This window comes from Salvelinus fontinalis, chromosome 2, assembly GCF_029448725.1.
Source record: "Salvelinus fontinalis isolate EN_2023a chromosome 2, ASM2944872v1, whole genome shotgun sequence".
Classification (NCBI taxonomy): Eukaryota; Metazoa; Chordata; class Actinopteri; order Salmoniformes; family Salmonidae; genus Salvelinus; species Salvelinus fontinalis.
The window spans coordinates 75901371-75921628 of record NC_074666.1 but is presented as its reverse complement, the minus strand read 5'-3'; the positions used below and the strand labels follow the sequence as shown (position 1 = coordinate 75921628).

The window sequence follows — 20258 nt, the reverse complement described above, 5'->3', positions numbered from 1 at the left end:
AGATCCCCCCCCCCAGCGAGAAAAAATGGAGGGGTAAGTAATAGATGGACACACTCACAGCCATGTTGTTGTTTTCATATTTCCTCAAAGCTTAGGCTACCATGACTCATCAAAGGACTTGTCCTTTCCACTGTAGTCTGAACTGGTCCCACCCAACGCATACATACACTTTCCAATATAACACCAACAGAAAACACACATGCACAGACACTCAAATTCACACACACACACACACACACACACACACACACACTTCTATCTCTCTCTCTCTCTCTCTCTCTAATGAGATAGATATTCACGCATAGACATTGCAAGTATTCAATTACCTTTCTCCTGACCTTTGCATTCTATGTTGACAGCAAACGTCAACTGGTAATAGCTAAAGTGACACTGGTTTGTTTTCAGATCTTTAACTACTTCAGTGGAAATCCCTCCCTGTTTATGATCAAATGGAATTCACGGCGGTAAGCGGGAAGGTAAAGGGGGAGTGGAAAAAAGGTGGGGGGTGGCAGCTGAGGAAGAGATCAAACATTTATACTTTCATAAACAAGTCTGTGGAGGCTGTTGAGGGAAGGACGGCTTATAATAATGGCTGGAACAGAGCGAATGGAATGGAAAGGGGGTTACCTAGTCAGTTGTCCAACTGAATGTATTCAACTGAAATGTGTCTTCCGCATTTAACCCAACCCCTCTGAATCAGAGAGGTGACTGCATCAAACCACGTGTTTAAAGTATTTGATACCATTCAACTCATCCTCCCCAATTAAGGTGCCACAAACCTTCTGTGGTGGAAATAGAAAAAGAGAGGGAGAAACATGGAGAGACTGAGAACAGAGAGAGAGAGTAAAGAAGGGGGGATAGTTCTGTGAGATCACTGAAAAGAAAGACGAGGTCTGCCATTTCATGACTGGCAGTTTAGACCTAATTCCTCCATTACCAACTTTTATTCCAAAACAACAGAACAAGTTGGTTCCATGAGAAAGGTAAAACAGAGATGGTCAGCTGGAGGGAAGGCATGGGGTGTGTAAGCGGGATAGATAGTGTGTTTAGACCACAAGAGGTTGATGGTACCTTAATTGACCATATTGTTGTCTTGTGCTGCTACCATGCTGTGTTGTCATGTGTCACTGCCTTGCTATGTTGTTGTCTTAGGTCTCTCTATGTAGTGTTGTGTTGTCTATCTTGTTGTGATGTGTGTTTTGTCCTATATTTTAATTTTATATTTGTATTTTTAATCCCAGCCACCACCCCGTAAGAGGCCTTTTGCAAGGCCTTCATTGTAAATAAGAATTTGTTCTTAAGACTTGCCTAGTTAAATATATACAAAAAATTAAAACAATTGGGGAGGACCGGCTTGTGGTAATTGTTGGAGGAATTGGTGAAATGGTATCAAACACATAACCATATGCCATTCCATTTGCTCCATTCCAGACATTATTATGAGCCGTCCTCCCCTCAGCAGCCTCCACTGGTTTACACATGCGAGGCGAAGGGGGAGGATTAGAAGAGAAGGGGGACAGGTGTGGAGTGTTTGGTAAAGTCAGGAGGGAGCTCTTGCTTGCCACACCTGTTGAGGTGCATTCTGTTACACACAAACACACACATTTTTGTGCACTACAACTGTATGTATATGGCCTGTGATTGTCCAAATCACATCAGCATTGGGTGTGTGTCTCAATGCTGGCACATGGGAAGGGGCAGGGTGACTGGGAGCGAGAGAAAGAACACAGCCTGTTCCAAAACAAGTGAAGAGAGAGAGGTTATGGGAGAGGGAGGGAGAAAGAGGAAAGAGAGGAATTTAAGTCCCACAGTTATTTTTAAACCTAGAACAGGAACTCTTCTGTTGACTTCCACACTGGTAGAAAAGTAGAGCAGCACAGAGGAGACGGAGAGGGCAGAAACATACACACACATATGTCCCTTGTGCCCCTACACACGTGTGCATGCCTGTACTGCTACACACGATCAGGTTTAGCTCCCTCCATGCATTTACATCCTTATGCAGGTACACTTTACTACACTACAGTATGTGTGCATGCACATATTCACACTCACTCTTAAACACATGCGTGCATTAGCATTATACTGTACGTGTAAATATGCTTTCCTATATATCAACAGTCTGTGTACACTTTCACTCTTCACACAAAACATAGACCAAGTAGTCATTCATTTCAATCAAACAAAGCCTTTTCAAATAGCTATGCATTTGAAATCAACCAATCTCCTAATTGACAATAAAGAGCAGACAGAGGTCTAAATTAGAGAGCTTGCGTCTGGACAGAGAGAGAAAGGCTCGGAGTCTGTATACAGCACAGATGACAGAGCAAAAACAGTGAAAATGAAGAGACTGAGAAAAAGCGGACTTGGACTTTGGTTTCTGTTTCACTTTAATTTAAATAAGTACAACGCCATTTACTGTACTTGCCCTGTTGGGAACAATTTAACCTAACAGCTATTTTCCTGTGCCATTTACTATATGTGTCACCAGGCCATTATGAGTAAGGACATTGGCGTTTGGCGAGGACGAGGCTTGGATAAAACCCAGATAGCACCCTGTGAACAAAGAGTATACACTTTCTCATTCATTATTCCTTTGTTTGGGGGTGACATAAAATCTCAGCCTCACCAATGGTTGTACTGGGCCCACTGTCCTGTCTGTTCTGTGGAGTGAATGGACAAGGAGGGAGAAGGAATGAGAGGGAACAAGCTAGACCAGTTAGCAGTCCAAAAAAGAGATTGCTGCTACATGTGACACAGGGCCTTATAACAGCTATGTCAATGGTTACCATTAGCCTAGCGCTCGGGTCAGCTTGGTGATGTGAGGTCAGGGGTGGCACGCACTGTGGGCACAAGGAACGTAACAAGGTCAAAGGGCATCGGAAACTGGGTCACCTGTGCCTGTTGATCAGTTGTAATGAAGCTCACTGACTCTGCCCACCCCCCCGCCTCACCTCACCTCTAAGATGTCACAGAAAGCACCCTTGTTCTCGACCTCGCCCCTCTGCTGGGACCCCTCAAAAATCGCAGATATCCCTGCAATTTCCTGTGCAATGTTTGTTTGGCGGCTAATGGGAAAGGGGCGGGTGGACTTAAAAAAAAAAAAAGAGCCTGACTCACAAACATTTAGGGCTGCGTTTGAGGGTAAAAACATAAACGGCAGGCTGTGCGAGGCGGGCAGTAAGGAGGACTGAGACGCCGGTGTTCTGGCCCTGACACGCAGCTCCCACCACAGGTTGCACACAGAGCACAGCACTGTTCAGGCCCCAACCGACACCTCAAAAATAACATGGGCCTCCTCTCTGATCAGGGGAGGGGGCCCTCTGCGGGGGATATCTGGACACGGTCTATAGACGGACAAGGCAGGGCACACCATTACTGAAACACTGAGGTTGGTTCACTTGTTGATGTTAATCCTGAGAAACAACAATGTCCTGGATCTTTCAAACTATACATGCTACATTTAATGCAATTGAAATGTGACAGGACAGCATATCCTTAGAAACTATTCATGTGATTATTTGTAAAGGACGTACAGTATAATAGGCAAGAGCAACATACATTATACCTGGATAAGACTTGTTAAGGATGTATGGGCGTAATGAGCTATATGCAAATACATTATATAACCTTACATAAGCTAAGTATCAGTCAGAATATGCCGAAGTAACAAGACAGAAAACTGCATACAGCATAAACACAAATGGGCCTCTTGAGTTGAGAGACCCCTTTCCTTTGCTGGACAATATCACTTCCTCCTGAACGGGAGAGAGTGGAGGAGGGGTACAGGCAAGGGATGGAAGGGGGCGTGTGGGGAGGTGCATGGCGAAGGTGGCGGGGAGTTTTCGGGAAGCAGCATGGGTACATGCAGGAGGGAACCAGACTGACAGATAGGCGGGAGGAAGTGGGGGCGTCTGTCTCTCCTGTGGTTGGCTGCTGGATGTGAATACCCCTCTCTGTGTCCAGCCATCCTCTCTCTGAACCCACTCTGCTGCTGTTTACTTCTGTTGGGGGAAGTGGCCTCCTCCTCTCTATCTCTAATCCCCAGACTCTGTAACCACTGGCACAGTCCACCATCTCCCTCTGTCTCTGGGGTGAAGGACGGGACATATCTGTCATTGGCTTGGTCCTCTCCTTTACAGTCAAGCCTCCTCCTCCTCCTCTTCACCTTCTGCTTCTCTTTCACTCCTCCCTCTCCAGTCCCAAGATCATCTCGCATTTTAAGAGGAGACACTGCTCTGCCCCATCTTGCCCTGCCTTTGATATGGGTCCTTAGGGGTGGGGAAAGCTGAGAAAAAGGCTGTCTGCCCTGCTGTCTGCTTTCAGCACTGATTATGAATGAGAGTGTATCTGTGAGAGGTCCTGTTGGTGGTTCTAATACAGTGAGCCCATGTGCACTCATGAGTCTCTTGGGCTGTGTTTGTGTCTCTGAGTCTGTGTTTATGTGAACGTCCTTCTCTGACACTACGTCATTGTGAGTCAGTTGATGTGGGAGTGTGTTGATGTGGGTGCCTGACAGTAAATCTTGGAGGGTGTGTGTTCCTGAAACCTCGCCGGCGTGTGTATTCGCAGGCAGCACCGCTCTGGATCTGCGGAATATGGAGCGGAGACGTCGGTGGGGTGGTAGGCTGGCCGACAGCCCCGACGGTCCGATGCTCCGGAACAAGGGTGGGGGGCAGAGGGTGATAGAGGGTCTAATCTCTTCACCCGTCCTCTGGAGCATTACATCTGCTCCTCTCTCCTCCTCCCCCTCTTGAAGGTGCCTGCAGAAGTCATCAGATCTGTCCCCACGTTCAAACTGCCAGTGTCGGGAAGGCTGGGACATTTTCCCTTGTTACAGGTAGAGGTAGATGGGAGTCTGTGTTTAATGGTATTGGATGGGGTAAAACATTTCACTTGGTAAGATGACCACCTCTGGTTGATATGCTCAGGGAAGACCTCTTGTTAGGCTTTTCCTAAATGTACTTAGTTTTTTTTTAAATCCTGAAGTCACTTCACCAATGTCCGGATAGGTCATAAACATCTTGTTCAACGAGGCACCCTATAAGTAGACAGTGGATACAAATTTACAGAATTAACACAGAGCACAGGAGGTTGGTGGCACCTTAATTGGGGAGGACGGGCTCATGGTAATGGTTGGAGGGGAATTAGTGGAATGGTATCAAACACATGGTTTCCATTTGCTCCGTTCCAGCCATTATTATGAGCCGTCCTCCCCTCAACAGCCTCCACTGACACAGAGTTATTCAGAGTTAAGTCATCAAAGCTATTGCACTACATCCAGAGAAAACAGTCCATACCCAAGAAATCACTGTGGCATAATACAGCAGTGGTGAAACAGGGGAGGCTGGTGGGAGCAGCTATAGGAGGACAGGCTCGTTGTAATGGCTGGAATGGAATAAATGGGATGGTATCAAACACATCAAACATATGGAAACCACAGGTATGACTCCGTTCTATAAATTCCATTCCAGCCATTACAATGAGCCTGTCCTCCGATAGCTCCTCCCACCAGCCTCCACTGCTGTGAAAAGACAGAATAATAAACACAGAGAGGAAAGGACAGTCAAAGAGAAAACATTGAGTGCAATGCAATGAGTATGTGTACAAAAGCTAATTCATGGTAAGAAGTACTACAGGTCTACAAAGAATATGTGAAAGCCACTCACATGGTCAGGTGTATTCTCTCTGCCTTCTCAGTTCTCAACTTCAGGAATGAACTGTCTTTGATTGAATATCCATTCATTGTTAATGCAGTAGTCTGGTCCTCCTGTCCACATCAGCAGCAGCAGCAGCAGCAATGCCTTGCCCCCATTTCTGAATCCATTGTCTGTCTGTCTGTCTGTCTGTCTGTCTGTCTGTCTGTCTGTCTGTCGGCTGTCTACTCTACTCTCTCCACTCTCCTTATCTAGTCTCAGTCTCCTGCACCTCACACACCCACATCTCTCTACCTTTCATCTGGTGGCCATCTGACATGAAAGGTGGTCGAGACAGCCTCACTTCTCACTTTCATTTTAGTCTCCCCATCAATTATGAATGAATAGCTCTCTGAAGAGAAAGGGCCAGCATGGTACCCATATTGATAATTTCGCTTAGGTGAATTTATAGGTGCCTGAGCTCAATGCAGTGAACTTTGTAGGCAGATAGCCTATAGCGGTTTAGAGCGCTGGGGCAGTAACCGAAAGGTCGTTGGTTTTAATCCCTGAGCCATGAAGGTGGAAAAAATATACCGTTCTGTCCTTGAGAAAGGCAGTTAACCTCCAACAACTGCTCCCCGGGCACCGATGACGTAGACGTCGATTAAGGCATCCCCCAGTACCTCTGTGATTCAGAGGCGTTAAATGCGGAAGACACATTTCGTTTGAATGCATTCAGTTGTGCAACTGACTAGGTATCGCCATTCCATCTGTTAAATCTTAAAGATTGGAAGCAGCTCCTTAGGGTAATTTTGTATGGGTATCCGCAATAGTTTGCGATGTATGATTAATTGACAAAGGTAGACAATAATATCTCCTTCTGTGTCAGATTCCGTGTGGTGGGGTATCCACGATTTGCAAATCCACCTCACCTCTATCTCAAGGTCTTCCCATTGTTTTGCTAGAGAACCTTTCATAACCCTTCAAGTGCACTGGCGCACTGTAGTTCTGAATTTTAACTCGTGGCGGCGCTACTCGCCCAAACTTAAACATGAGACCCACAAATAATCTTAGCGTTTAAAAAAAAAACTGAACTGTAAACGGAAGTACTTCATACAGGACCATAGTGTACAGAACGGTAAGTGTTTTGTGTTATTTGTCTGTGTCACTACAATGATATTCTGGGTGACATTGGCACGTAATGGCAGTCGGTTTTCTCCGGTTTGTGGATGTGGGCGTTTTATAATGGGAGGACACAGGCGCATGGAAAGAGAGAAGGAAGACGCAGGCAAAGTCACACGGAGGTTATTCGAAGAAAAAGCTAAGCCCAGTTCGTAAATACGCACACAGTGGTTGCGAAACACGACGCCGTTCTATTGGATGGTCAAACCACTAGAAAAATAACTCTAAAAACTCTTTGTGGTGGTTTATCCCTCCATCAGCAGTTGTCAGTGAAGTTAGCTAACGTTAGCTAGCTAGGAATCTGTTTGAATCTAGTTCCCTGCTGTTTGTTATGCATAGCCACTAAGCCAGCCATCTCTCACACACCTACATGTTACTGTATGGTGGTAAACATTCATGTCTTGTATAGGTGTCCTCCGCCTGATGTCACTGTCCAACCATAGTAGCTCTGCCTGAGTAGTGGACCAGTTTTGTATTATGATGACATTACATTTATTGATCAGTCTTCTGTTCTCTTCCCCCTATATGTCTCCTTTCAGATGGCTCACCGGCTGCTAGTCTGTAGAATTTGGACCCACTCAGTAAAAGACCTTCGCTGTCTCCCGGCCTCCACCTCCTCCTTCTCTACCTCCCTGCGTTCCTCCACTACCCCTCTATCCTTCATTTCCCCCAAACGCACTCTGCCCCGCTCCCTGCCCCACACTTCCCGCAGAGAGGTCTCCTTCAATGTGCAGGACCATGAGGACTTCACAGAGAGAGTCATCAACAGTGACCTGCCTGTGCTTATTGACTTCCATGCCCAGTGAGTAGCTAATAGATTCATTAATATGCTTCATGGACCCCCAGAGGGGATATTAGGCTCCACTTACAGCATTTACAAACTACAAAATTAGACTACTGAGATGACAGCAAGAAACATTTTTTTATAGCAGGTATCATGGTCAGGTTTACAACCATGCTTGTAAACCTGACCATAGCTTTTCCAACAATGCACCCAACAGGTGAATGTATTTATCAATTATATTGAGTTGGCATAACATGCTCAACAGCTATCCTATTGTAAGACTAAAGCATAACAGTGAAAGTTGTGACTGAGTCCATATCATGTGTGATATCAACACCTTACCCATACTGTATGTGTCTGGCTGCATGGCTTGACATCTGATGGTGTTTCCATTGGAGGTAGATCATTTGAGGTTACACAACAAGGGACAATGTCAGAACAGGCACATTGGGTTCATGCTCTTCTACAACGTGTCAAACTCATTCCACGTAGGGCAAAGTGCCTGTGGGTTTTCGCTTCTCTCTTGGGCTTGATGAATGAAGGTCACTGTTTAGTAAGGAACTCCCCACACCTAGTTGTCTTAATTGAAAGGAAAAACCAAACCCCAGCAGACACTAGGCCCTCCATGGAATGAGTTTGACACCCCTGCTCTAGAAAATTACACACACAGCCTGAAATAACATACATGCATGCGCACACACACAGTCGCTTGCGAAAGTATTCACCCCCCTTAGCATTTTTCCTATTTTGCCTTACAACCTGGAATATATAAAAAAAAAATGGGTTTATCATTTGATTTACACATGCCTATCACTTTGAAGATGCAAAATATTTTTTGTTAAACAAGCAAGAAATAAGACAAAAAAACACCACTTGAGCGTGCATAACTATTCAACCACCTAAAGTCAATACTTTGTAGAGCCACCTTTTGTGGCAATTCCAGCTGCAAGTCTCTTTGGGTATGTCTCTATTAGCTTGGCACATCTAGCCACTGGGATTTTTGCCCATTCTTCAAGGCAAAACTGCTCCGGCTCCTTCAAGTTGGATGGGTTCCGCTGGTGTACAGCTATCTTTAAGTCATACCACAGATTCTCAATTGTATTGAGGTCTGGGCTTTGACTAGGCCATTTCAAGACATTTAAATGTTTTCCCTTAAACCACTCAAGTGATGCTTTAACAGTATGCTTAGGGTCATTGTCCTGCTGGAAGGTGAATCTCCATCCCAGTCTCAAATCTCTGGAAGACTGAAACAGGTTTCCCGCAGGAATTTCCCTGTATTTAGCGCCATCCATCATTCCTTCAATTCTGACCAGTTTCCCAGTCCCTGCCGATGGACAAACATCCCTACAGCATGGTGCTGCCACCACGCTTCACTGTGGGGATGGTGTCTTCGGGGTGATGAGGTGTTGGGTTTGTGCCAGACATAGCGTTTTCCTTGATGGCCAAAAAGCTCAATTTTAGTCTCATCTAACCAGAGTACTTTCTTCCATATGTTTGGGGAGTCTCCCACATGCCTTTTGGCAAACACCAAACGTGTTTGCTTATTTTTTGTTCTTTAAGCAATGGCTGTTTTCTGGCCACTCTCCCGTAAAGCCCAGCTCTGTGGAGTGTACGGCTTAAAGTGGTCCTATGGACAGATACTCCAATCTCCACTGTGGCGCTTTGCAGCTCCTTCAGGCTTATCTTTAGTCTCTTTGTTGCCTCTCTGATTAATGCCCTTGCCTGGTCAAATCAAATGTTATTTGTCACATACACATGGTTAGCAAATGTTAATGCAAGTGTAGCGAAATGCTTGTGCTTCTAGTTCCGACAATGCAGTAATATTCAACGAGTAATCTAATAATTTCACAACAATTACCTTATACACACAAGTGTAAAGGAATGAATATGTACATACATAATGGTCTGTAAGTTTGTGGGCGGCCCTCTCTTGGCAGGTTTGTTGTAGTGCCATATTCTTTCCATTTTTTTATAATGTATTTCATTGTGCGTTGTGGGATGTTCAAAGTTTCTGATATTGTTTTTATAACCCAACCCTGATCTGTACTTCTCCACAACTTTGTCCCTGACTTGTTTGGAGAGCTCCTTGGTCTTCATTGTGCCCCTTGCTTAGTGGTCTTGCAGACTCTGGGGCCTTTCAGAACAGGTGAGATCATGTGACACTTAGATTGCACACAGGTGGACTTCATTTAACTAATTATGTGACTTCTGAAGGTAATTTGTTGCACCAAATCTTATTTAGTGCCTTCATAGAAAAGGGGGTGAATTCATATGAACGCACCACTTTTCATTTTTATTGATTTTTTTGATTTTTTTTTAAGCAAGTGATTTTTTTCTTTTCACTTCACCAATTTGGACTATTTTGTGTATGTCCATTACATGAAATCCAAATAAAAATCTATTTAAATTACAGGTTGTAATGCAACAAAATAGGAAAAATGCCAAGGGGGGTGAATACTTTTGCAAGGCACTGTATATACAGTAAACATGATACACATGACCTTGATATGCATGGTGGTCAGTGTTGCCCTGGCTTATGTTTTTTGCCAACTTGTTGACATTGTCTTGCTAGGAAACAATTTAATGTTATTGTCAGGTTTTATTCTGTACTCACAGATATGTGTGTGTATATATATATATATATATATATATATATATATACATACATACATACATACATACATACATACATACATACATACATATATATACTGCTCAAAAAAATAAAGGGAACACTAAAATAACACATCCTAGATCTGAATGAATGAAACATTCTTATTAAATACTTTTTTCTTTACATAGTTGAATGTGCTGACTACAAAATCACACAAAAATTATCAATGGAAATCAAATTTATCAACCCATGGAAGTCTGGATTTGGAGTCACACTCAAAATTAAAGTGGAAAACCACACTACAGGCTGATCCAACTTTGATGTAATGTCCTTAAAACAAGTCAAAATGAGGCTCAGTAGTGTGTGTGGCCTCCACGTGCCTGTATGACTTCCCTACAACGCCTGGGCATGCTCCTGATGAGGTGGCGGATGGTCTCCTGAGGGATCTCCTCCCAGACCTGGACTAAAGCATCCGCCAACTCCTGGACAGTCTGTGGTGCAACGTGGCGTTGGTGGATGGAGCGAGACATGTTGTCCCAGATGTGCTCAATTGGATTCAGGTCTGGGGAACGGGCGGGCCAGTCCATAGCATCAATGCCTTCCTCTTGCAGGAACTGCTGACACACTCCAGCCACATGAGGTCTAGCATTGTCTTGCATTAGAAAGAACCCGGGGCCAACCGCAGCAGCATATGGTCTCACAAGGGGTCTGAGGATCTCATCTCGGTACCTAATGGCAGTCAGGCTACCTCTGGCGAGCACATGGAGGGCTGTGCAGCCCCCCAAAGAAATGCCACCCCACACCATGACTGACCCACCGCCAAACCGGCCATGCTGGAGGATGTTGCAGGCAGCAGAACGTTCTCCACGGCGTCTCCAGACTCTGTCACGTCTGTCACGTGCTCAGTGTGAACCTGCTTTCACCTGTGAAGAGCACAGGGCGCCAGTGGCGAATTTGTCAATCTTGGTGTTCCCTGGCAAATGCTTAAGTCCTGCGCGGTGTTGGGCTGTAAGCACAACCCCCACCTGTGGACGTCGGGCCCTCATACCACCCTCATGGAGTCTGTTTCTCACCGTTTGACCAGACACATGCACATTTGTGACCTGCTGGAGGTCATTTTGCAGGGCTCTGGCTGTGCTCCTCCTAATCCTCCTTGCACAAAGGCAGAGGTAGCGGTCCTGCTGCTGGGTTGTTGCCCTGCTACGGCCTCCTCCACGTCTCCTGATGTACTGGCCTGTCTCCTGGTAGCGCCTCCATGCTCTGGACACTACGCTGACAGACACAGCAAACCTTGCCACAGCTCGCATTGATGTGCCATCCTGGATGAGCTGCACTACCTGAGCCACTTGTGTGGGTTGTAGACTCCGTCTCATGCTACCACTAGAGTGAAAGCACCGCCAACATTCAAAAGTGACCAAAACATCAGCCAGGAAGCATAGGAACTGAGAAGTGGTCTGTGGTCACCACCTGCAGAACCACTCCTTTATTGGGGGTGTCTTGCTAATTGCCTATAATTTCCACCTTTTGTCTATTCCATTTGCACAACAGCATGTGAAATGTATTGTCAATCAGTGTTGCTTCCTAAGTGGACAGTTTAATTTCACAGAAGTGTGATTGACTTGGAGTTACTTGGTGTTGTTTAAGTGTTCCCTTTATTTTTTTGAGCAGTGTATATATTTTGTGGAGACTTTTGATTGAAATTTCACAGATCCATTCAGTATTATTAGTTCTAACCAGAAATCCCATGTTTGTTCTATGAAGGTGGTGTGGTCCCTGCAAGATACTGGGGCCAAGATTAGAGAAAGCCATCGCCAAACAGAAAGGCAAAGTTGCCATGGCAAAGGTCGACATAGACGATCACACAGACTTGGCCATTGAATATGGGGTAAGTGGAAGCTGTTGACATTATTGATTTATATTGCAAATGTTAGTTAGAAAATGTGACCTTCATTCCTCCCTTCCTTGAAGTAACTCCTGATCTAAAATGGTTGGATTTGTGAAAGCATGGCTTCCACTACATAGCTTACAGCAACCCAGTCATATCAGATCAGGGATTACTAGAAGGAAGGAAGGAAGGGAAAAGTGCCTTTGACTGATGTCATTGTGGCTACTGGCCTCTACTTCTCTCTACAGGTATCGGCAGTCCCCACGGTAATCGCCATGCGAGGAGGTGATGTCATCGACCAGTTTGTGGGAATCAAAGATGATGAGGCGCTGGACTCGTTTGTCAGCAAGCTTGTTGGACAATGAACATGTCAATCACATCCCTGTGATCCAACCCCTTATGACCCCATTGTTGTCTGAGCCTAGACTGGTCCTCAGTGCTTCATGGCCATGTTGAACCTGTTTAAAACAACTAACAACCCACCCACCACCTGACCACAACCCCACCTGACCACAACCCCAACTGACAAACAGGCACACGCTCACACCCATCCCTAACCTCTCTGCTTTGTATTATTCTGTCTGTCTATTGTCTAGTGATGGGTGTGTGCTGGTGTGAACTTCAATTCCCCTCTTTACTCATATAATGCTCCCATCTTGCAGCGGTTTCCTCCCTCCATCAACCTGTAATATAATGGCCCCACCCTGTGGAAACTAGTAGAGCAGCCTGAGCCAGTGTGTACCAGTTTACTACAATAGATTGTTTAGGGTGGGCAACTACACTGCTGTGCTTTACTGCATTGTACAAGTCGTTTAGTATTAAGTGGGGAGGGACGTTCACAGGAAATGTGATATTGGTGAATGAGCTGTGATGTCGCTCTCCTTGCAGTTCCTGCTTAGTCCACTCGAGTGTGGCCTTCCCCAAGCATTGTAGGCTGCACCGTCATTTTACACCATTATGCCTAATGTGAGTGGAATGTGTCTGAATGGATGTGTATGAGTTTCTCAGTCTGTCTCTTGGTTTTGACTGAGAAATGTGAGATAATCGGGAAACACAAATATGGTTATATGGGTTTGATTTATATTTTATTTCAATAAACTATGTAATATGACCAAGAGAATAAATAAAAGATATTAAAGGTGTTCTATATTTGGAGTGTGAATTGGTTTGTGGTCTACTATTACATGCGGTAAAGGACTAAATCATGAGGAAGTGGTTTCATAGTAATATTGGAGGACTTTAGACCTATATATGACTTCTTTAGCTGTAAAATAATATTCTTTGTAATTTAATTTTTGGGGGTATGCCAACTATGAAGTTTACATCTAATCAGTTGTGGTAATATTTCAGCCATGTGATTCCCTTGTTAACTATGTGGGCAGTCTAGTTAGGGGAGTGGTGATGGAATGTTGACTAAGGATGATGGTGTGATCTTTGTTTGCCTGGGAGGCAGGGATGTTTTCTGTCACGCAGATTAATTGACATTTCTTTCTAGTAGAATGGGTGTGATGTTCTTACCATTACTGACAAACTTCTGTATGGCCCTAATGAGCTGGAATAGTCTTCTGTCTATTAAGCTACCTTGCCACATTCTTTAACTTCTCATTTAATTATTTATTTTTATTTAACTAGGCAAGTCAGTTGTGAACAAATTCTTATGTACAATGACGGCCTATTTATCCCCCATTCAGTTTCTCCTCTTTTCCATTTCATGTCTCTCTCCATCCTCCTGTATTTTCAGTTTCTATTTAATCAGTCCGTCTCTGTTTCGCTCTGTTTCTCTCTCTCTCTCTTTACTTGTTTCACCCCCCTCTCATCAGTGTAATGGTGTGGAAGGCTGAAGCGTACCCCAGCCTCCACTTAACTCCTCTAAATTACCCCTCTCTCTACCCCCACCACCAAGCTGTCTAGGTAGGCACCTGGCTCTGACTCCCCATCTCCAGGTGTCATTCCGTCTCACATGACAACACACAGGGTCATTCCCACACTACGTGCCTCACAATCATAGCGTGTTATTACAGAATCACCGCTGACATCGTCATGGCACAGGCTTCGAAGCTACTTATTTGCTACCCTTAAACAGAGTACATTTTACAGGTTCCGTCTGTAGTTTAAATAACCTTGGATTAGATCATTGTTACACAAATAACGGCCACCAAGAAATGGACTGTGTTGAGCTGTTCAGTAGCCAGTTATAAAGGATATAAACATCCAGGGATTTTCTAAGAGGAATTCCATAGGTATTACATAAACAGGTGTGAGTAAGCAGGTACGTTTGGAGTAGCTAATGGTCTCGATCTATAATCCAGACTGCTGTTGTACTCAATGAAAGACATTTCTGTTTGGACTCTATCACATAGTTGAAATGGCTGGAATAGCAGTTCAGCAGTCCCTTTGTTAATGATCTATTTTGAACCAGTCCTCCCTCTCCCTTCATGTTCTCTCTTTTCCCCCTCCCTTTCTTTCTCTGTGTTCAGTGTCTTGACCACAGTGCTGATGATAGGTATAGACTTATGCAGGCATACTTGTTGATTCCCCTTCTTTAAAGGACCAGTGCAGTCAACATTATTTCCTGATAGTGGCTGGTTGAAAATACAATCTACACAGGTCCTTCTAATCAGCAGGTTTGCAATAGGTGGGAGTTTCTGACATGGTTATGCAGTAAATTAGTTAATAGACTAATAACAAAGAGTTCCAAAGAGAGTTCTAATGAACATCTATTACAGTAAGTTACTTAATTGTTACCCTGAAATTATTTGCTATTGATATAAAACGGCTGCATTGGGCCTTTAACTACTCTTTGTCTGACTTATGCTGTGTTTGTAACCAAGTGGGAAATGAGAATTTACCACATATGTCTGGGAAAAATCCACTTTAACGCCCCTTCAACTGGTAATCACTAGTGGGAAACGTGTCTATCATCCTGAGCTCCCACTTTTCCCACATGCTGACCTCTGACATCAACTACTAAAGAAATTACCTCGTTAACAGCATTTTCAGCAGATAAATGCAATAAGAAAACATTATTTATAAAAAGCAATCTATTAATAGGGTTTTTGAACACAATTTCTTTACAAGCATTATAGCTGTACTTTTAATTTTTGGTTTATGCAGCTTGTTGGTCATTAGCCAATCAGCGTTTCTCAACAAGTTCAAAGCACATGAATGCATCCAACTTGTATTTACGACTTCACAACTGGTAAATTCCCACCTCCCACTTGTTTATGAACGTGACATTAGTCATAGGAATGAGGTGAAGAGATGACGGAATGCTGGAAAGGTTCATGAGTAGTGTAACCCTACACCTCTTCCGCAAAAAACAATAGACCACACCTCCATCCTCGCTCCCGCTGTCTCTCTCTCTCTCTCTCAACCACTCTGTTACCATATAAGGCAAAAAGACTGGGGAAGCCAGTGACTGTTAAACAAACGGGCTGAGAAGGGAGAGTTGCAGAATTCCTCTGCCATCTCTCTCTGCTTTTCTCATACTCTAAAAACTTGTAATGTTTGTTGTGTGATAATTTGACGGGCCCTGCCTGTGCCACATAGTCAAAATGCCTTTGGAATGTGTGTGATGCTGTAACAACAGCCATACCTGGCACAGCCCAAGAGTATTCTGTGTTTATAGTAAATACTTAGCTCTATTTATATTTCAAGCACATATCACCCTCCAGCTTGTTGAATGTCCATTCTGTTCCAGACAAATGTAAATTTACCATACCCAAAGCAGACATCGTTTCTATTTATTGCTCCCACCTTTTCTTCGTCATGTACATTTATTTTATATTTAACTAGGCAAGTCAGTTAAGAACAAATTCTTATTTACAATGAGGGCCTAGTAACAGTGGGTTAACTGCCTTATTCAGGGGCAGAACGACAGATTTTTACCTTGTCTGCTCGGGGATTCGATTTAGCAACTTTTCGGTTACTGGCCCAACGCTCTAACCACTGCCTCAATGAGCAATGTATACTTTTTATATATACAGTATACATGATCTGAAATTATATTTTAGCTATGAGAGTTGATTACTGCTGAGTGGGAAAGAGAATATGAAAGAAAAGGAGCCCCCCCCCCCTTTCCCTACATTCCAGAATTTTGTGAGTCAACATGGGTCTGTCTTATCACCCTTTCCTGTGTACTGATTACTGGGGGAGGGAAGACGCGAGGGATGCTGAAAGGACAAAAGAAGGAATAAATTGCCATGTGTTCTACTACTATAATTTCATGACAGCATATTTGGCATACTGGAGCTGCTTTTAATTACTTTGCGGTTGTGTTTGGACATTGCCCCTCAGGGATGCTCTATGCCATTTAAGGACACACAAAAATACTTTCACACAGCCATACTCTGTCATGTCAAGACAAGCTGGCTAAATTTAAGTGAGTTGCGTAAATAGTCTTGACAGGGGGTTTGACATTATTGGTGAATGGTGTAAAACAACAGCAAGGTGCTGGATGCTGACAATGTGTTTCTACAGATAGCCGTTAGGCTCATATTCAAATGTGTTGTATGCTTAATATGTGTCACACCATCTTTAGATATGGTTTTTATCTGGAATGAACAGGATACAGCAATCCAATCACTTACAAATCTGACACACATGCAGGCTGGCCCATACACATTACTCTCACATATGAATACACACACATGAATTCACAGAAGCTATTGGTGTGTAAAAGAGCTCAATGAACTCATACCAGCCTGTTCACATAGTGCGAGTCAATGGGTCCCTTTCTTTCAGAGCAGATGATGTGACTTTACACACCCAGAATTACAGACACACCCAGTTGCTATTACAACTGCAGGTGAAAGAGAGAGAGGCTGTCATAGCAAGGGAAGAGGGACGGAGTGAGGTCAGGAGTGTGTCTCCATATTTGGTTATCTACTCTTAGTTATAGGCTGTTTTTCTTCTGTTTTAATACCTCGTTGCTGCCGTCCGGGCCCAAATCAGTTTGTTGTGTCCTGTCACTCCTGTTGTGACTATGATTGAGCAGAGTATGATGTAGAACTCAGATTAGGTCTGGATGGGCGGCTGCACATATCTTTCCCAAATCCCTTCCTTTCTGCTCCCTCAGCATCTGGTACTGCTCAGAGGGGACCCTTGACCCCCGGGCTAAATTCCTTGTATTTCCCAACCAGCCCTGACTGAGCGATGTATTGATTTTTCCAACTACATGGCATGTTCGTCAGGGTTGTCGTGGGCTATATGTGATGCAGGAAAATATGCAGGAACAAACACAGACACATTCCACACAGAACAGTATAACGTTGAACAAGTCAAACATGAATCATGTTTTTCTGCTTTAAAAAAATGTCATTAGGGGGTAGATCAGCTTTAATATTGCAGATAAATTTGGGCTTCTATCAATGTAATTGTCTGCATCTTTTCCAATCCCCTATATAAACTCAGCAAAAAAAGAAACGTCCTCTCACTGTCAACTGCGTTTATTTTCAGCAAACTTAACGTGTAAATATTTGAATGAACATAACAAGATTCAACAACTGAGACATAAAATGAACAAGTTCCACAGACGTGTGACTAACAGAAATGGAATCATGTGTCCCTGAACAAAGGGGGGGTCAAAAGCAAAAGTAACAGTCAGTATCTGGTGTGGCCACCAGCTGCATTAAGTACTGCAGTGCATCTCCTCCTCATGGACTACAGCAGGTTTGCCAGTTCTTGCTGTGAAATGTTACCCCACTCTTCCACCAAGGCACCCGCAAGTTCTCTGACATTTCTGGGGGGAATGGCCCTAGCCCTCACCCTCCGATCCAACAGGTCCCAAACGTGCTCAATACGATTGAGATCCAGGCTCTTTGCTGGCCATGGCAGAACACTGACATTCCTTGCAGGAAATCACGCACAGAACGAGCAGTATGGCTGGTGGCATTGTCATGCTGGAGTGTCATGTCAGGATGAGCCTGCAGGAAGGGTACCACAAGAGGAAGGACGATGTCTTCCCTGTAATGCACAGCGTTGAGATTGGCTGTAATGACAACAAGCTCAGTCCGATGATGCTGTGACACACCGCCCCGACCATGACGGACCCTCCACCTCCAAATTGATCCCGCTCCAAAGTATAGGCCTCGGTGTAACGCTCATTCCTTCGACGATAAACGCAAATCCGACCATCACCCCTGGTCAGACAAAACCGTGACTCATCAGTGAAGAGCACTTTTTGCCAGTCCTGTCTGGTCCAGCGACGTTGTTGCCGGTGATGTCTGGTGAGGACCTGCCTTACAACAGGCCTACAAGCCCTCAGTCCAGCCTCTCTCAGCCTATTGCGGACGGTCTGAGCACTGATGGAGGGATTGTGCGTTCCTGGTGTAACTCGGGCAGTTGTTATTTCCATCATGTACCTGTCCCGCAGGTGTGATGTTCGGATGTACCGATCCTGTGCAGGTGTTGTTACACGTGGTCTGCCACTGCGAGGACGATCAGCTGTCCATCCTGTTTCCCTGTCGCGCTGTCTTAGGCATCTCACAGTACGGACATTGCAATTTATTGGCTTGGCCATATCTGCAGTCCTCACGCCTCCTTGCAGCATGCCTAAGGCACGTTCACACAGATGAGCAGGGACCCTGGGCATCTTTCTTTTGGTGTTTTTCAGAGTCAGTAGAATGGCCTCTTTAGTGTCCTAAGTTTTCATAACTGTGACCTTAATTTCCTAACGTCTGTAAACTGTTAGTGTCTTAACGACCGTTCCACAGGTGCATGTTCATTAATTGTTTATGGTTCATTGAACAAGCATGGGAAACAGTGTTTACAACCCTTTACAATAAAGATCTGTGAAGTTATTTGGATTTTTACAAATTATCTTTGAAAGACAGGGTCCTGAAAAGGGATGTTTCTTTTTTGATGAGTTTATGTTATTTTAAATATACTGTATATATTTTCAAATATATTTTCCTTCTTCATTATTTTCCACTGAACACAGACATATTCCACACCTGCTGACACATTGAACAGTATAATGTTGAACATTGGACATATTTCTTTGCTTGTTAACAGACATTCTACCTTTATTGGCTCATACTTTTACTTAGTTCTTGGCTATATCTAGGCTCCTGAGTTTTTGCTAATCATATTGTGTGGTCTGGAAAATCTCCTTTCCCTAATAATCGTTATGTCATCCAATGGTTATGATAAAGCTGTTTACCCAGACTGCCTCTGTTAAGTGCACATGAGATATAGGCTGTGTATGTCAATATGTTGATGTCACCTGTCGAGGATGTTTTTGCCAATGTTGGTTGTGTTAACCCTTGTTTATCCAATGAGGTCACAACATCATCTGTTTCACATTCAGGTCCTTTGGAACGCATACAGAGCTGGCGTCACCCCTAGGAGTGAGTGAAGATGAGAACGAGTGAGGTCAGGAGTGCAAAGTATTAAATGACCTCCTTCTTCCCCTTTCATCTTTATTCTATCCCTTTTCTCCTTGTTCCACCATACAAATTTTCACCTGGGCATTTCTTCAATGTAGTTCCTTTGCCACATTTCCTTTTTCCTTTGCAAAGGGTATTGTCTCCCTGCTGTTAGTGGCCTGTATACTGGTCTAATGCCTTTGTTCCGTCAGACTGTCTCACCTTCTCCAGATCTCAGGGGAACACAATGGAATGACTAGGTAGACGTGATACTGAACCACTCTCTATGTACTTACACTCTCTACCCTCTTAGCATCCATCAGCTCATATCATCCCCTATTTCTTTTTCATCCTTTCATCGTCTCATTCTTCACTTCTGCTACTCTACCCCCAATTCCAGCCCTTCCCCCATCCCTTAACCATGAATTTGAAATTGTTGTCTTGTGTTTTCCAGTATTGTTATTTTAAGGTTCCTTTCCAGGCAAACTTGTCCAGAGATCTGGATGTGCAGCCTTGGTACACACACCCACACACACATACATACACACACACATACACACACACACACACACATACATACACACACACAGCAGTGCTCTACTTGGGAGTGAATCTGGTTCTCTCCACTTTTTCAGCCTGCTGTACATAGTACATCTCTTGGCTTCCAGTGGGGGCTAAGCTTGCCCTTCTCACTACAGCCATAGTTTTAGCAATCTCAGCTACTATATCTAGACTACTCTCAGTAAGCAAAATTACAATGAAATAAGTAATCCCAGACGTTGACATCACA

General features: G+C 44.1%; 2 protein-coding genes across 3 annotated transcripts; one reads left to right on the top strand and one right to left on the bottom strand.

The window, feature by feature from the left end:
- Positions 1 to 2372: 2372 nt before the first annotated feature.
- On the bottom strand, positions 2373 to 6626 carry LOC129826255 (uncharacterized). Its single transcript, XM_055886787.1, has 2 exons — positions 5670 to 6626; positions 2373 to 5041 (listed from the first exon to the last, which is right to left on the bottom strand). Exon 2 carries the CDS (start codon positions 4823 to 4825, stop codon positions 3749 to 3751), a length of 1077 nt encoding a protein of 358 aa, XP_055742762.1. The 5' UTR covers positions 4826 to 5041; positions 5670 to 6626; the 3' UTR covers positions 2373 to 3748.
- An 11-nt stretch (positions 6627 to 6637) lies between these two features.
- On the top strand, positions 6638 to 13250 carry LOC129826263 (thioredoxin, mitochondrial-like). Of its 2 annotated transcripts, none has more exons than XM_055886801.1 (4): positions 6638 to 6774; positions 7358 to 7620; positions 11978 to 12101; positions 12350 to 13250. In XM_055886801.1, the coding sequence occupies exons 2-4, from the start codon at positions 7358 to 7360 to the stop codon at positions 12464 to 12466; spliced, it is 504 nt and encodes a 167-aa protein (XP_055742776.1). In that variant the 5' UTR covers positions 6638 to 6774; the 3' UTR covers positions 12467 to 13250. The 2 variants fall into 2 exon arrangements, with proteins under 2 accessions (XP_055742776.1, XP_055742785.1); XM_055886810.1 differs by lacking the exon at positions 6638 to 6774 and adding an exon at positions 6791 to 6966.
- The last annotated feature ends 7008 nt before the right edge of the window (positions 13251 to 20258 follow it).

Bases quoted from the DNA above. Each gene is read 5' to 3' on its own strand.
- LOC129826255 (XM_055886787.1), bottom strand. From the start codon at position 4,825: ATGTCCCAGCCTTCCCGACACTGGCAGTTTGAACGTGGGGACAGATCT.
- LOC129826263 (XM_055886801.1), top strand. From the start codon at position 7,358: ATGGCTCACCGGCTGCTAGTCTGTAGAATTTGGACCCACTCAGTAAAA. The intron at 7,621-11,977 runs GTGAGTAGCTAA...TGTTCTATGAAG, and splicing joins CTTATTGACTTCCATGCCCA to GTGGTGTGGTCCCTGCAAGA. The intron at 12,102-12,349 runs GTAAGTGGAAGC...TTCTCTCTACAG, and splicing joins ACTTGGCCATTGAATATGGG to GTATCGGCAGTCCCCACGGT.